Source organism: Anser cygnoides, chromosome 7 (assembly GCF_040182565.1).
Source record: "Anser cygnoides isolate HZ-2024a breed goose chromosome 7, Taihu_goose_T2T_genome, whole genome shotgun sequence".
NCBI lineage: Eukaryota > Metazoa > Chordata > Aves > Anseriformes > Anatidae > Anser > Anser cygnoides.
In genome coordinates, this window is record NC_089879.1 from 17,689,589 (window position 1) to 17,708,233 (window position 18,645).

The window sequence follows — 18,645 nt, forward strand, 5'->3', positions numbered from 1 at the left end:
ACAAAACATTTCTATGTGACAGGAAATGATTAAACACCCAACTCTTCGGAAAAGGTACCATCTCTTACAGTTTTCAAACTTTTAGAACTTCTCAATTTGAATTTCTGAATTCGAATCCTAAATGCAGCAAGGCTATCTACATGAGGGTGGAGCATAAAATAAATTTAAAATTTAAACTTTAAATTTAAAGTTCAGTATTATACAAGTTGAAAAAAAAAAAAATCTAATTTCACCAAAATGGACTCTGCATTCTACAATTAAAAAACATCAAGCCAAGAATGGAAGAGAGAAAAAAATAAAACAATTCCCTAACTCCACCCCTCTTTCCATAAGGCATAGTTTGGTGTATCACATTTTTTCCCTCATCTTTCTTGCAAATCCTGGGAATTGTCTACTTCCTGTGTTGTTCTCAGATAGTCAGTGTTAAACTGATTGCCAGAGAATGAGTTAATGTGAAGCTGGTTGCCCTTTGCTTTCTCCAGGTTAGACTGGAAAGTACCAGGAAGGATTTTTTTTTTTTCAGTATCACACAATTATCCATAAATTCTATCTAGTAACTACTCTCCTAGTGCATCATATCACCAATGCCTGAGATATGCTTTGCCTTTTTTTTTTTCCTCCTCCTTTTGATAATGTGAAAATTGTAATTTTGTGGATTTTATCACAGATCTTAAACACTAAGATTGGGAACTGCACTGGACCTGTGGTACATAACTGGCGGACTCTTAAACTAGACTATGTGACTGCAGGTATTGACAACTGAAATGGTCCCTTCTTACTGAAATTGTTCACATAAAATAATTAATTCTCAGGCAACATTCTAAATTCTTGTTTATATCAGAAAAAATATGTCATATTTTGTCTCAGTGTATTATCAGGGCTTTCAAATGGTTTGTAGAGCCAAATTTCTATAGCCCAAGGACACATTCCCTAACAAAGCTGGATACATCTGTAGCTCCTTAAAATTATATTGTGAGAGTTTGTGACTCAAAAAACAATTCCATCATTCATTATATTTAGTAACTGAACTCCATTAGGCTTATCATTAAATTATGGAAGGTAAGAACCAGAAGAATAAATTGATTAAAAGTAAGTCACATTCTACAAATTTGCAAATTGTAACTTTTCCTCTGTGCATCTTTACTTATATAGCAATAAATCTGTTTTTCGAAACAGTCAACAGGTCTGTATTTCATAAATATTTTCTGAATATTTTTTAAACCGAGAAAGTATATGTTAGCATGTTGTAATAAACTAATATAACTTAAACTGTCCTGTACCTTTTCATTTAGCTATACAACTGAGGAGAAGAACTCAGCTGCTTATAACAGATACCAAATGCAAGTGAACAAAACCAGTAAGAAAGAAAATGAAATAGTCTGAAGTTGAAAAAAAGATATTACACAGAATGGAATGCAGAAAAGCACTGCAAGACATTCATGTGACAGCAATCCTTCACTAAAAATAGTGGGATTTGTATTTTTTTTAAGCTTAGCAGAGCCTTTCAGAAATATTTAAAAAGCCCAAATGAAGTAGGATACGCCATTAAAACCCTGAAGCAAAATTAAAGGGGCCTAAAAAGAGGTAGATGTATACCTGACTTAGCAGCTCAATAATGAGCTCTCAAAGTTCATGGGTCAATTACAAAAAAAAAAAAAAAAAGAATCTATATAAAACAATTGTTTAGCATGTGTGGAAAACTGTTTTACTACTTGTCATAACTAATTCTTGACAGCCTCCTACTTCACAGCTGGTCAAACTTAGTAACAGAAAATAACCTGTAAAAAAGACTCAAGTTATTCTATATCTTACTGCATGTAATATTAGGAAAATGAAGAATTCAAATGGAAAAGTGCATGAATGATGACTGTGAGAGCTTAAGGAAATGCAAAAATAATGGTAAAACAGCTAGAGTTTGTAAAACAACCGGTTAAAAGATAAGCAGCAGTAAATGAAGGCCCAGATTATATTTACATAGATTTGTTAAGAGTTTGTGTCATCTTTGAATTCAGTAAAAATGTACATGCACAAACATTTGAAGGATCAGGGCTTAGTGAGGAGCCGAAATGTTACCTAGAATGAAGTAACACTGAGGGAGGAAGAAACAAAACAAAACATCACCTTGTCCATTTTCTTGAGGTTTGTTTTTCTTCCAAAATTCAATTTCTCGCTGCAGTTCCTCTAGTTAACATCAAAGAACAGTAATATGAATTTTAAAATCAGTACTACAGGTTTATCATTAGAAATAGTCATATTCGCTCCATCCACCCAAACCAGTACCCAAAACCAAATTAGAAACTTACGCTCTCGAAGTCCAGGCACCAGCTTAAATATAATTTCCTCTAAGGTGTTATCCAGCCTTTCAAAGGGAAAAACAATACATTTCACATTAACTAGAAACTAGCATTTTACATATTGACTTTAAAAAACAAATACTTTTGAATAGTAAAATGAATTGTGTGTTTCTGGTAAATAATACATCATGGAAAAAGTAGTTGATTTTAGCTTGAGAGAAAAAAACATGCATTAAAGCTTATTTCAACTACCTCCGGAATGGATTTCTTCTAGAAATTACCAGGAAGTTTACATTTTAATGTATCAAGACAAAAAAGAAGGGAAAGTGAAAAAAACATTATTCTGTAAAGTGTTTCTCTATAACACAAATTAAAACAAACAAAAAATATGTTACTGCAAAGAAAATTTAGAAAAGTGATATCAAATCTTAAGGCCTAGGTCATGAGTAATAAGCACGAAAATGATACACTCCATTATCATACTGATTTTAAGAGTTCAAGTCCTTTCTAATACATCTGAGGAAAAATTGAACCTGTTCCCTACTCATTACAACATAGACAAACCAATACGGGGCAGCAGGTATCTGGCTAGACAGTTCTCAGTACCCAAGTTAATTCACCAAAAATAGTTCTATTTATATCTGCCATGAGTTTGTCTAGCAGACAACAAGACACAGCATAGGCATGTCTTCCGATACCCTGATCTGATATGATCAATTACACTCTGTAGTGTCAAAAATAGCTATGACAGTACCTTCCAGAGGACACAGTGCATTTACCTTTGTTGTTGAAGCTAAAATATTTTTCTTCCCATTCTTCAGATTTACTAGTCTCCTATCCATTTAGTATATCATCTGCTTTTACACTCCATCTCACTTATCCTTCAGTTTCCTCTCTCTCATTGTTTCGTTTTTCTTCTCTGCCCTCTACATCTTCCCTTATGAATAGTAACTCACTGTCCACAGCCTAACAAAAACCCATGACAAAACCAAGTAATACAGACAGAGAAATTAATTACCTTGAAATTAATCCTGAAACTACAATATAATAATCGCCTTTGCTATATTTTAAATTGTCTTAATTCATCTTCTCAATTATGATACATATCTATCTCAATATACACATACAATATAAAGTTCTATTTGTACATGTATGTATATATGCTATTAACAATACATTATAGGCCTGTTATAAAATACTATTCACTATCTCTTTTTCACTAGTGGTGGTTAAGTAGGAAAATTACAGGATGATTTTACTGTTGAGGAATGCTGGATGAAATTTTAATAAATAGTAAGTCACATGTTATACTAAATACAGCAGCATTCCAAGTTCTCTTCTCAAAATAATGTGTGTAATTAAAAGTTTACAAACAGACACATTAACCAATCATCTTGTTTTGAGACCAATTCTCTATGTCACTTAATTGTCACTTCATGGAGACAGTCATAAAATAAGAATATTTATATTTAAGCTACCACCATGATCCATTTTTAAATTGTTTCTTTTATAAAGGCGAAAAAAAAAAAAAGCAAACAAAATTTCAGCAAGTGAAATACACTGCCCTGAAACCAAAGAAGCATAGAGAACACTTTCTCATGAATGAGAAGGAAAACAAAGTCATGGGACATCAAAACACCGATTGTCCGATACATGAAACTACAGGTCTACCTTTCCAAATGGCATACTTGCTCTTCTTGCCTCTCAATATCTAACACAACTAGATGGTACTGCTTTCTATGAAGTTCCCACAGGGGACCACTGGGAACTTGTGAACCTGTCCTGGAAATGGAAAATATGCTATTACTTGGAAACAATTCCACTTTGCAAGAAAGCTCCAATCTTCGTAACTTACACATTAACAGAAAAGAAATTAGGACTTCAAGAGAGAACCTCACTACCTTCAATCAAAAATCCTGCTAACCGTTCCTGAGGATGGCATATATATGCTGTTTTTTCTACATTTATTTCTGAGAATTCCCCCTTTGCACTTTTAACTGGTCTTCAATGGCCCAAAAGCAAAGTAGCAAGAAAACATAGCAAGAAAACATGTATGCCTAGCAAATTTATGATGCACATACAACTTTACTCAATGGCATTCTTTTCCTTAAATGAGTGAACAGAAGGAACTTCTACTTCCTTATATATACTATTTAAAGCAAAATACCCCAGTAGATACAGAGGAAAAAAAAGTGGAAGAAAATAATACCTACTTGATCTTTGAGTACAGGAAATCTAACCTTAAACTATAGTGACGAATTTAGAAAAAAGGGACAAATTTAGGTAATTGTAAAAATATTCTCGATTTCAGGTAAATCCAATAGTGCTCCTACCCTCCAAGCCTACGAGAACTCTAAGAGATTTGTATTTCTGTGGCTTGCAACAAACAGATTCCAAAATGAAACTACTTGAGATAACTCTGAAGTTGGTCTTGATTGTTTACTATGATACTTCCTGTTAAAGCTGAACCAAAAATATTTATATTTTAGACACCTCTTTGCACCCCCACATCCTCCAACTATCAAAACAGAATGTATGGAAAGAACCACCAAGCATTTATGCCAGCTTCGTGTAGGTTTTTCCCCTTCTATGATTTTGTATGAGTTTTACAATCAAAGCAACTCTGTTAATTGCTAATTATCTGAAGTGAAGCAAATGAAGACTGTTACTCAGGAAAGCCTGCATTCGGAGAAGCGTGCTAAAAAGCATGCTTTCACTGTATAACCAACCAAAATTCTACGGAATATTGATAATAAATAATTGCACAAAATTAGGAAAGAATTCCAGAATTTAACACTCTTCATGGATTTTCATTTTAGAGCTCAATGTTGAATTTCAGACTTATGCTTATGGTTTCAACAGACCTTAAATACTGCTGAGGGATGTATCTAAAAAACTCAAGACAGCTACGAAGTTACTCAGAATTGAGTTTATAAAGTAGTTTATAAAGTTTATCTCAACCATCTCAACTAAAAACACTATTTAGAGTGCACAGTGCCATTTCTCAGAAATTTACTGCACTCTTGAGCAGTGATGGGGCTGGTCTCTCTAAAGAGAGAGCATAATGCATGTATAAAATTGTTCAGGCAACTTCTAAAAAAGATAATTCCTTTACATTGCTCATGTGCTCTTCCAATAGTTAGTTTAGCAAATGGTTAAAACTGTTTTCTGAAGTACAACCAGCAAACTACTAGTTATATGCAGTTTGTCGACAAATAAACCCCATTACTCTAAAAGGAGTTTCAGGAAATAATTGCAGAAAAAATAGGTCTTCCCACATTTCTGGCTTGTGATCTTAACTTTTCTCACCCTTCGAGCATTTCCTGCTTAAAGCATGTTATTATTTTACTAAACATCTACTAGACATTTCAGAAAACGCCCCTTTTCAGCTCCTCTGAAATAGTCCTGTCACAATAAAAGACATATTTCTAAAATGCTTTTGTTTTCAGCCTATTAGCAGTCTTCTGCAGTCTAACAGCATCTCCTGTTACGGCAGACACAGTGCATCAGATGCTGACAGGAGGTCAAAAAAATACTTGTGGTAAATATCTACATAAACCGTTTTAACCCTATCCTTCCAAAAACATTTGAATGACAAAGACTTAAGGTAGTGGCACCACTTAGAGTTGCTGAATTTAATCTTTCTCACCTACCCTCTTAGTATCTAACTGAAGCATGCACATCTGGGAATGTGCACACACACATCCATCATAAAAATCAAAGCAAAATATGACAAATTATAGCAAACACAAGGAAATTAGGAAATAATACCACCTCTAGCAAACTGCAGATGTAAATGTTTATTTTAGCACTGACACAAGAATATTTCTTCCTAAATTCACAACAGTATTGCACACTAAACAAACCCCGAAGAAAAATGGTACCCTCTGTTTTGTCTTTTTAACTTGTACAGAAGACAAAAGGTAGCTGTGAGAAGGAAGAAATGCTTCCTTAGGGCCAATCACTAACATCAAATTATGATTTTAAGCATCGGCATGAGTCACTCAGGATAGCCTTGCCTGGGTAGCAGCTGATTAATTTTACTCATTTTCACTGCACACACAGTGACCAAGAAACATCTAGTTTCCTTTTTACTGCTTTGGTTTCTCCAGATTCCTCTGAAGATCCATCTCATCACTGATTCAAATTCTTTTCTAGCTAAAATAAGCCGGTTTCCATTAAAAATAAACAAATAGTTCTCACAAGCATGATTAGGCTGTTGCTCACTCTCCCAATGTTTGGCCAGTTAAGTTTGTTATCTGAATAATCCAAATACTAGGCATGTAAAAATCCATCTGGAAGATCAAGTATGGAACACCTCTCCTAAAATTGCTTGGATCATATTAGGTGACACAGACATATATGGAAGGAGCAAACTATACGATGTAAGAAAGTTGAGCCTGTAAAACATTCTAAAAAGCAAACTGAAGAAAAACAGATGAGGAGAGTAAAAGTGACTCCTTTGATAGAAATGGGAAATACTTATTTGTGGGTTGATTTAGCAAGCATGTGTTCCATAATGAATATACTAAACAGCGCTTGTTTTCCTCAGCTAATTTTCACCCAAAGAATTTCTCTTCAGAAATCTTTCACCTCCAATAGACTCCCAACATGTATACTGGAGAAAGCAGGTAAATCAGTAGATCTTGGGGAAGGTGGGAAACGATAAGGATGGGGGGAGCACTTCATCATTTTAGGAAAACTTGAAATTCTACTATTGATGACGTTTCTTGATTTCTCTGTACTATACTTGTAGGATGGCAATCACTTTGTTTCAACATAACATCACCAGAAGAGAATGCAGAATTTCAAGAAAAATAATTGTCTGAACGAAGACGTGTGAGTTATTGTGATATTAAAAATACAGTCTCCCAGTGACAATTTCAGTGTCAAAACCTTCTTTCACAACTCTCTTTTGATTAATCTGACAGCAATGTCAATTCAGATTGGTAAACCTACCCCTTGGAAAACATTCAGTTATTTGCGTGATCCTTTTTCTACATTGCTTTGCTCTAAGAAGGAAAAGTTTGCATGCAGTTTGGAATCCCCTGAATCTAGGGGACGAGGAGAGGAAAAAAGGACTATTGAACTTCTGTTCATGTAAAGCAAAAAAGGTTCTTGGTTCATTTCTTTGTTTAACAGAGGTTTTAAAACATTTAATTTCATTTGTACAATATACTCAAGCCTTACTGTGCCTTTCCCTTGTCTTTCCTCCTTGTATTATATGTGAAAAATCTCAATTTACAATTTGTTGGGAGATGAAAAATTGACAGAAGCTGTGGCCAGAACAGTCAACACGTACATTTTACTAACAGGCAAAAAATTGAATTCTGTTTCAGGATAAGGACATTAAAAGTTGTTGGTTTTGTTTGTTTGTCCTTTCATTTCAGCAAATATGCAATGTCAGCTTACCTTAACATTTCTAGCGGATTGGTCTCATGCACTTGGTTGCCACACCTGGGACAGTCATTGCTGTCTTCAAAGTGCTGAACGATACAAGTCTTACAAACTGAGGGAGAAAAAAAGAAAAAAAGAAAGAAAAACTTAGACCAAGATCTAAGTAATACTGATTGAACACAACATAGTGATACCAGCTAACTACTTAATGCATCAAAGATAAAAGAGTATTATTTCAAAGCAAACAATTGCAATGTACCTTATCCACTCCTTGTTCCTCAAAGCCATAGCTAGTTCTGCTCTGCCGAGATACTGAGTCCAGCAGAACAGCTTAGACAACCATTGCTTTAGAGTATGTGGTGTTTTTACAGCTTACAATTCACATGGCGTGGTAAAATGCAAAAAACATACCACGCAGCACATGTAAAGAACAGGTTCTGAGATAGCCCATTCTGTGGAGTGGTAGCCCAGCAGGAGCCAATCATCACTTCAGATGATCTGAAAATGATTCGCCTGCACTGTTTTCTTTCCAACAGAGATGTTGACAACCGAAAATACTGTTGTAAATACTTCTTTTAAGAGAAGAGTTCATAGAAATTGTACACAGGTTCAAAGTAGCTATGCTTCTCTTTTGACTTATGGTTTTCAAAGGCAGTGACAGAAATTACAGTAAACCTTTAATACTTGAACCTTATCATGAAAATCAGTATCATGACCATTGCAAGTCTAAATGAACCCAAACCAACAATCTGAATTTAAAACCCAATAAACTGAAATTAAACTAAAGAAGGTGCTACACCACTGTTGCTTCCACATGATTAATTACAGACTTCAGATTTTACTGTCATTAATAAGAAAATGGAACATGACCTGACAAGAACAAATATACCTGCTATTACTACTGTGTTATAACATTCGGAATGGAAGTAAACTCAATCCTCTGTTTATTATTATTCTGCCTAAACTGGAACAAGAGCTCATCAGTAAATGGACTAAGAAAAAAAATAAATGGACTGCTGCAATTGCAGTATGCTTTCTGCTGAAACACTGTAATTTCTTTCATCAATTACATAAATAACTAAGATCACCTCTAAAGTAAACTGGTAAATCTTAATTATATGAAAATCTTTAAGGACAATCTTGGTGCTCTTTTTTAAACAAACAAACAAACCAAAAAAACATCTCCTAACAAGCTAGGTCTGCATTTACCTTTACTTCAGAATGCCCAGAAGTATTATTACACTTCAGCTGACTCTGGTACTACACACACATATTAAACCTTTGTGTAGGTGTTTTTGTTTGTCTGTTCGTTTTTTGTTTGTTTGTCAGTGTTTTAAACCCTCAAACTGGTTTAAAACACTGACTGAAGGACATCAGCTTCATAGATTTGGTTGCAATTGCAATGAACTTTCCCCTTTAAGTCCGACAGGCAGACTTCAGAGCTCTGACTAGCTCTTGGCACTCTCCCCAAGCTAAATGGCTCTAGCAGTGCTGGATGCATGACAAATTGCTGATGATCTGGTAAAATGAGTTCAGAAAGCCCAGAAGTCCTGCCAAACAAGTCCAGTAAGTGAGGCACAGTGCTGTCCTCTACACATAGGGACCCCAGAACAGAGCTGGTAACTGTGATGTTATGAGAGCACAGTTCAAGCCTCAGGACACAAGTACGTTTTTTCTTAAACTAGAGGTGTGAGGTATTTAGCACTGGCATACAGACACAAGAACCTGTAATCACAGAACTCTTCTTATATCACAGAATTTTTATAATTTGTTACGTTACTGCACCTAATTGATTTTTGCACATGCATTTCCTAACACTTCCCCAGGGTAAAAAATCTAGTGAATATCAGTGAGCCTGTGTTCTGTACCTACAAGACTTTTTCACTTTTCTATATTGTTTTTGTAACTAATGTTCAAAAACAAAACACAAAACACCTTGCTACTACACTATTTTCATATGAAGATTCCCTTAGACTTAGGTCCCTTAGACTTTAAGTGGTCAATACACTTACATGTAGAATACATGCAGAATACTAACAATTTCATCACCCACATAGAAGTATCCATGCCAGTCCAACAGAGCACTTAAGGACATGTTTAAATTAAAGCACAAGTCCCAATAATTTTTGGGCCATACATTTTATACAAAGAGATTTGTATAAAATCTTTGTTACCATGACTGAGAGGAACAGATGTTGAGGAACAAATAGAAGCCCTACAAGAGCCCTCACCTGAATTACTTGCAAACAGCCAACACCACCATTTGAATGTTTATAATGTACAGAGACAGATTTTCATTAGCTGGCCAAACAACATTATTCAATACTCTCTAAAAATGTTCCTGCTTATCTTCAAACACTAATTACTGTACCTTTACTTTTTAGATACCATGAATAGTCCTGAAGATTACCCCCCCACAAATGGCTCAAGAACATGCCACATCATTTGAATAGAAAAAAACAACAGTCAGTATGGCTGATTAATATGAAATTTTGATACACTGTTCATGAGAAAGCTAGGGTGAAGTGAGCTTTTCTTTCTGAAACAGGCAGTCCAAGTACTGAGTAATTTATTTATCGTGCTCTTCTTGAGCAAAGAAAAACAAGCTAACCAAGAAAAGGTCCTACTCTGAACACAATAGGCAAATCAAAAGAGAAGACAATGTGAAACAAAACCATGATGGAGAAGGCTCTTTAATTTATACTATACTATACTATGTACTATAATCCCTGTTTTAAAAAAAAAAAAAAAAAAAGGAAAGGAAACAAGACTGTATGGAGACATTTACTTTTTGCAAGATTTTTTATTGAAGATAGTCTAGAAAAGGAGACATTGCCATGAATGACAGTGATTCGGTGAAGAAAATTAGATCTTTCCCATTCATTAACAAAGGAAGTGCTTTCTTCCTCATAACAAAAAAAAAAATCAGGACATTTTGGGGGGGGGGGGCACAACTCTTCTGTGTAACTGAGGTAAAGAACACCAAAGCAATTAAATGTAGAGATATTAGGACTAAGTGATATAAATCAAATGTCTAAAGAAAATTAATTTATTAAGCCTGAAATCAAAGATAGCATAAGTTTGAAACAAAAGTTGTAGAACAAGCACTTCCTAGACAACTTGAATGAGAATCTAAATAACCATTGTGCCCAAGCTTCACAGGAATCTGTGAAACACGCTGCTGTCAACCAAACTCTTAAAGTGCAGCATCTGGTATCTCATAATCTTGGTATCTACACCATGCTAAAGATGGAGATGATACTCTACCTTTGTCAGGAGAAACTGTACCAATTACTGGCACATGATGACAACACTGATGAGAACTACAAGGTTAAGAATTGCTTGTTATCTTGGAAATGCCATTAATTGGAGATTCTCAATTTAAAAATATGTGGGGAAAAAAAAAGCTGAGAAGCTAGTATGATGATAAAATCATTAAGTCTAACATAGTCACAAATAATGGCCATATGGAAATTCAGCTGAAAGTTGCTGCGGTAAGTAACATAAGAGTTTAGGTTTATCATAGACCTTATCTGACTTGCCTTTACAAAATTGAGCTTAGGGATAAATCTGTTTCAGTGAAGAACAGCAAGTGAAATGGAATTCCTCTTGTGTTAACTCTTACAATAAAGGGATTGGTCTTTAAATTTTTTTTTTGTAAGCCTCCTTTTTGGTAGGATCAGCAGTGTCTCTATGTTCTCAGTTTTTCTTACCTGATGCCAATTTTCAATAACTGATAAAGAACAAAAAATTTGGAAAAAATGTTACAAACACTGTTGGCATTAGTCAATATTGATTTTGGAACTGACAGGCCCTAAGTCTATCTTATTTGGAAAATGTATTGAAATAGAAACTCTAAAAAGTATATCACAAAAAGTTTTTCAAAACGATTACCATTGGCTTGGTATCAATACAATAGTGGTTTCATTTTTATTTTTTTTTCCTGTAATCAATTAGGGCTAGCCTCCTTCAGAAAACATTTCCCTGTGTTTCAACAAAGGTATATCTGAAATTCTTTGAGAATTTAATTCCCTCTGCTTGCTCTTGGGATCTTGGCTCCATTCATGATAGAGACGTTCTTGAAGTCTGTGATGAGATGACAGTGATGAGATGAGAGTGATTCTTTGAAAAGGACACATTGATCTGACTTATAAACATATTTTACACATGGCTTTGCTAGGCTTTGTGTTTGTTTTCCAAACTAACAGAACCTGGATGAGCCATGAGCCATGGATGACTTCCATTTACACCCAGAAGAAATCTGTAATCATTATTGTTCTGAAGAACTCTATGTCACAGGATGATAGGTAACTAATACATTTACTTAAAGTCAGGTGATTGACTCCCTAAACCTCCCAAACACTGAACACTGCTAACGATAAAGCCTACTAAAATCCAAATTAACATAACTTAAAGAGCTATTTATAAGGTAAACTGATCTATGGAAAAGAACTGAATTCCTCAGTCTGAATATATTTATGTGCTCTCTTTATACCTTTTTTTCAGGGAAGGTGGCAGCCTTGAAAGCCATGGGGGTTCAAGAAAGAGACTAATGATTAATGAAGAACTCAATCTTCAGTGTAAGTAGGTCTCGGAGCAGAATACATACAGACAAAACATGATAAAGAACTATGAATCGTAAGCCAGTCCTGTATGGATCTATTCCCTATGCCAACAAAGATAAAGATCTGGACCAAGTCTTTGTACAGCCAACACAAAGCATGAGGTCATCTTATATGAGGAAAAAACTTGAAATTGTAAATCAATACTGTAGCAATCAAAAACAACTTTTGTTTTTTCCCTCACATAAAGTTATGCTGCTATGCTGACTTGCCTGACAAAAGCTAAATGTGATTTACTGATAGCAATGTAGTCAAAAATACACATAAATTCTAGTACTCAAGAATAATGAACTGATATGCGATACTCTTAGTAGGAGGAAGATAATCAACCAGTATTTTTAGATATGATAGGTATAATCTTCCTCTTCTCAATATGATACACTGAACATTTTTCAAAGCCTGTCACTTTGAAGTTTCAGAGAACGCAATGAAGTCTGAGCATTGGGTGAAAAGGGTAGGGAAAAAAGGCAATCCTTAAACAAAATTAAATTACAGATATATTTAATTTACCACTTCAGGGAAAAAAAAAATCTTGAATACTTCTGGTACAGATTAACAAAAGGTGAACAGTTCGTAGAATTTTGAGGTATGTGCTGCACATGCCAGTGAAATGAGGACATGTATTTCCTGGTTGTACTATGACACATCAGATGAGCCATAATAAAACGTAAGATGATTTACTACAATTGATAAAAGTGTTTGTGTGACATATGCTAATTGGCTGGCAACCATAGCATACTACACAATGCTGCTTTTTCCAATACAGAAATATCTGGTTCACGCATTCTTTTAGATCTTTGTACTTAGCTGAAATTTACAGATACAAGTGTCAGGACTGTGCTGTATGCCGTCTTACACAAACACGAAAGTACATATCTTGCGCATCTCTAGATACATATTGTTTGATGAGAAGAGGATATTTTTTAAAATGCTGATTGCCAAGGTACCAAAATAAAATTTAAAACTGCATTTTTCTTCAAAATATTCTACAAGAGAAAGTTTAATTAGTTAGTTGTGGGATAAATTTTTTGTCAGAACTCATCCTTTGAATTCTTCTAAGGATCTCCTCTCCCAAAATTAATCACTCCTTCAGGCAGGGAGTAAAGGAGAAGAACAGGATATGCACAGCTAGAGCATACAGCAAGATCTGAAAAACACTCAAGTTGCAAGATTACTGATTTTATATTGAAAATTTTATCTCTGGTTGTTTTCCTGAAGGAAGGGTATTTCTAAAGTTCCTAGACTGCACTGGTTGACACTTTCTTAATGCAGATGCTAGAGGAGCCAGGTAGAAGTAATGCATCACTTCATCTGCTCTTCACGAATAGTGAAAAACTGGTGATGAATACAGCCACAGGTGACAGTTTGCCTCACGGTGACAACAAGATGACTGAATTCAGGATTTTGAGGAAGGCTTCGAAGTTGAAAAACAGAGTTAAGATTCTTAACTTCAGGAGACGTTTCAGAGCTTCAGCGTCTTTAAGACGCTGCTAGTCAGAATTCCCAAGGAGGCAGTCATTACAAAGAGAGGCACCCAGGAGGGCTGGCTGTTTTTTAAATAAAATTTGTTTAGACATCAAGAGCTAACCACCCCATTGTACAGGGAATTATTGTCAGAACTGCCTAGTGCACAAGAGCTGCTTGGTGCACAAACTTCATGATTAGTACACAAAAAGAAAACATATAAGAAGTGGAAACAACAACAGGAAACCAAAGGATATAAAATCATTCTTTGGGTACTTAGGGACAAAATTAAGAAGGCCAAAACCCAGCCAGAGCTAAAACTAATGAAGAACTTAAGGGGTTTCTACAAGTAGGCTAGTAGCTGTATGAAGTTCAGAGAAAATGCGGGTCAGTTAATGAATGAGGGAGACAACTCAGGAATAGATCTGAAAGGTTGTGAGTTCCTCAATGTCTTTTTTGCCTTGGTCTTCATAGCCAAAGGCTGAACTCAGATCTCCACGCATACCAGCATAATTTGGGAAGGAGAGGTATGACCAGCACCCAGGGAGCAGCACGTTAAGGCCTACATACAAAAACTGGACATACTCAAAACTACCAGCAAAATAGGATTCGCTAAGCTGAAAGCTTATCACCATAATCATGGTGGTTATGGAAGGTACCTGACTGACTGTAAAAGGGTAGTGTGTTCTGCCCACCTTTAAGAAAGATGAGAAGGATGACTGGGGCAACTGTAACTAAATAGCCTCCCCTAACCCCCCAGAAAGATGGCAGAACATGTCATGTCTCTTGAATCAATTTCCAACCATACGAGGGACGAAAAGGCAATCAAGAATAGTTAACGTAGGTTTACCAAAAGCAAATCAGGGTCAAGGCCAATAGGTGATCTAAATAAGCCTATGCTATTTGAATGGCAATGGAGACCAACTCTTCCTAGTAGTGGCAAATGGTATAACAAACAGTAAACAGTCACGAATTGTTGCTTGGTAGGACATTCAGTGCAGCACTGGAAGAGCTCTCCAATTTTCACAACTCAACTATTCAGAGCCATGGCTTGACCCAGAATAGTGCTGGCAACTAAACTGTCTCATGCATGAGGTTGGCCTAGACAACCTCCGGAAGTCTCTTCCAACCAGCATCTCTATAATTGTATAAACAGTCTGACATATTTAAGGGCACTAAAGAATGTTCCTGAGGAAAGTTTATTTTCCAATCTTTGTAAGTGCACACTGTGCTAAACAATGAAGTGACTCGGGAGACAGATAATGGGACATACTCACTAGCTCACATCTAGCCTGCTTCAACCAGTAGTTCTTTAAAATCCTTGACAATTATGTAACAGGCTAGAAAAAAATGTCTCAGTACATATGGCAAAATCATCTGGTGAAAGTAGCAAAAAAGAAATGAAGCAGTGAATTTGTAGAATAATGAATTATTCTTGCAGTATTACAAGCGCTTCCTTCCCAAGAAACAGGAAAAAATTATACTACTGATGCCTAAGTTGCATTTAATCTTCCCAGTAAATAGTGGAGTTCAATTGTCTGTCCAGCATTCACAAAAACCTCATCAGAAACATTGTTTATTAAAAAGGCACAGACTTCTAAGAGCAGAAATTCACTACTTAACATGTGGTCAGTGAACCCAGATGTGAATTAACCACTAACTGATTTGGTTACTATTCATCACATTAGTTACTAAGATCACCAGAGAACATCTATGTCAATACAGGCTTGCCATCTTGTCCAGACTAATACATTGTATTCCCAATATCCAAAGAGTTTATCCTCCTTCTTAAAGTGTTAGTATCTGCGGATTGTCATCATTTGTGCAATGCTGTTTTGAATTACAGCAATAAGCAGTACAAGACAAAGCACCAAAGGACAGTTAAAAGTTGTTATTAATTTGTGATAACTTTTTGGGTATAACTGAAGAACCATGACTACACTTCAAAATATATGTATTTTTTTTTCTCAAAGCCAAACTGTAAAAAAAAATTGCCAGAGTATCTTCCTGAATTCTGCAACATACGCAGTTATCACCTTTTCCTCTACAGACGTAAGTCTTCCATATCAACAAGTTTCTTGTTTTTCCTTTCCATCATTGTAAACTTCATATTTTGGCAAGTAAGCTGCTTTAAAGAAACACCATCTTCTTTCTTGCATTTCTAGTTAATGACCCCAACACATGGCAGCTTTTGTGCAAGAAGACCTGTGCAACTACATGGAAGCTCAGCAAGCTTCACTTGCACTGATTTGGCTGCAGAGCTGGGGACTAGGCAGCAAGAGAACTGACTCGGGGAAGAGTTCAAAATTTACAAGTGAACAAAAGAAACAGATGCTGTTGAGAAAAAATGCTCCTCCTGCCATTATTGTTTTGCAATTGGAATGAAAGTAAACAAACAAAAAAATTATATATAAACAGAAAGATTCCTTAACAAATGTTTTATTTTTTTTAAAGTCTGAGCTGATTTCTGATGCAACTTTTTTGCCTCACTCTAATCTTTTAAAAGTTACTACTGTTCATTAAACTTCAACCATAAAAAGATTAACTAATGCTGAAACTATTCTACTTTCTTTAAAGGGAAAGATAATACAATAATCGCTAATATACTTCTCCCCATTTTATTTCAAGATATTATATGAGTACTTTGCTTAACTTCCTTTGTCCTGCCGTTAAATTCCTTCACCAAATAATTCAAAAGAGAAGAATAATACCACAAAACAATTTATAAGCCTTAGTTGATATTAGACTTAGAAAAAATCAGTTCAAAATTATTTTTCCTCAAAAGGTAATAATAGTAATATAACAATAAACCATATGGCCTCTCTACTATGAACAACATATAGGAATGATAGGTTTTAATTCTTTATGTACTTGATACAGTAATGATCATAACACAAACAGCTTGATACACATAGTACTATAGTGTAAAAAATAACAAAGACAATAACAACACCGCACAAAAACAACAGGAAATGCTAAGACAGGGCTTTAAGTGGTATTTACTATAGGTTTAAAAATGGGAAGTCTACCAGAAAACACGTAGTTCCCCTTACTCTTTTTTAAGGACGGTTTAATTTTTTTCTTTGGAAATATGCCAAATTCTCAAGAAGGTCTAAATGAACTGTTTTATATTTGGGAATAAATCTAAAAAAACTGTGCACCTAAGTAATTCCACTTATGAAAGTAAGCCACTGAGTCTGATACGAGAATTCGTACGTTTAATACCATTCATACAAATATTTTAGAAGCATTAGGAGCATAAGACAACCTGAACAATTTCTTCTGAGTCAGTTTCAAAGAGATCTACTCTCTAAATAAATATTTTATCAACTTCCAAGTATTTCTACTCAATCTGCCATGGAACGCCTTAGAGATGTGAGCTAGTACTGACCAAACTGGTGTATGCATAGCACTCGCTGCCAACAGATACAGCAGCTTAAGTTACAAAGGCAGACCAGCCACATTACCAAAATACCACGCCCAACCTAATGATCTTGCTTCTGATCGGGCCAGGCCACAGCGATCTTGGTGCTGGAGCCAGCACAATCACCACTACCTTGGGAGAAAGGAAAGGCGCATCTTCACTCTGCAGTTTGTTAAGGGGAGCTGGTATGGCCTCGAGATGACCCAAAGAGCAGAGCAGCATCTAGGACAACCCACCAGAAACCGCACAGAGATCAAATCAAGCATCAAATCAAACTTCAAGGCAGCATCACTGATGAAGGAAGGATGTTCTGCAAAGTACTTACAGGTATGGAGGCACTCTGTTACCGTAGTTGGCTTGATGAGATAGCCTTTACAGATGTAACAGGTGATATGGGGATTGAAATCTTTCACCAAGTGCTTCCTCTGAGTAGCCATTCGTGGGGCAGGGAAGGCTGGCGGAGCGCTCTGGGCCAGCGGAGCAAATCCGGGAGGCGTCGACGCCCGCGGTTCACCAGAGCTGCGGCGCTGCTCCGTGCGGCGGGGCTGCTCCGGGCATTTGCTCGCGGCTCGGGCGCTCTCAGGGGGCCATGGCTCATGCCTCGGGCTCCTGCGTCAGGCCGGCCGCTCCCATACCTGTGGCACACGTGGGGAGGGAGAAGCCGTGTGAGCCGGGCACCGCGCTGCCCGCCGCGACTCCCCGGCGGCCAGGCGTCGCCATCGGCTCGGCGGGGCCGCCCGGGTCGCCCTTTACGTAACGGCCCGGCCGAGCTCCCAGCTCCGAGCTCCCAGCTCCGAGCCCGCGGCCGCCCGGGCCGGGCCGCGCTGACAGGTGCACGCCGCCGGCCCGCAGCCCTCGCACCGCCGCTGCCCCGCAGGCCCCGCGGGGAGGGGCCGGGCCCTGCCCTCCGCCCCCTCCTGCCCTCCGCTCCCCTCCGCCCCAGCGCAGCGCCGCGGCCCGGCCCTCCCCCGGGGGCAGCGGAGCCGCCGCCGCCGCCCCGAGCCCCCGCTCTCCCCGCTGCCCGTCCCGTCCCGTCCCGTCCCGTCCCGCCGCACCTGCGGCGCCCCCCCGCCGCCTCCCCGACCCCCGCCGTACCTGGCGGAGCCCCGCGGCCTCGGGCGGCCGCCGAACGAAAGAGAAAGGGAAACGGCGTGCGGCTCCCGCCCCCGCCGAGCCCTCCTCCTTCCCTCCCGCCCTCCTTCCCTCCCTCCCCGCCAGGCTGCCGCGGCCGGTCCCAGGGCGGGCGGGACGGGCGCGCAGGCGCTGCTCCCCGGCCGAGCCCCGCAGCGCCGCTGCGGGGCCGGGCGCCGCCGGCAGCCCCCGGCCGCCGAGCCCAGGGGCAGGGAGAGGGGCAGGGGCAGGGGCAGGGCGGCCGCAGGTAAGCGGAGGCTCCCCCCTGCCCCGCTTCGGCCCCGCCGCCGCCGCCGCTTCTGGCCGCGGAAAG

The 18,645-nt window shown here is 38.0% G+C and overlaps 1 protein-coding gene across 2 annotated transcripts in view; it reads right to left on the reverse strand.

Moving 5' to 3' along the window:
* Positions 1-18,420, reverse strand: part of PCGF5 (polycomb group ring finger 5) — a 35,047-nt gene extending 16,627 nt beyond the window's left edge. For both annotated transcript variants that reach the window (XM_067000995.1, XM_067000994.1), the window contains exons 1-5: positions 18,297-18,420; positions 17,527-17,836; positions 7,707-7,803; positions 2,304-2,359; positions 2,122-2,181 (exon numbers count right to left, since the gene is read on the reverse strand). In XM_067000995.1, the coding sequence (XP_066857096.1) occupies positions 2,122-2,181; positions 2,304-2,359; positions 7,707-7,803; positions 17,527-17,638 (325 nt within the window). In that variant the 5' untranslated portion in view covers positions 17,639-17,836; positions 18,297-18,420. The remainder of the gene's footprint in view (positions 1-2,121; positions 2,182-2,303; positions 2,360-7,706; positions 7,804-17,526; positions 17,837-18,296) is intronic.
* Between the last annotated feature and the right edge of the window lie 225 nt (positions 18,421-18,645).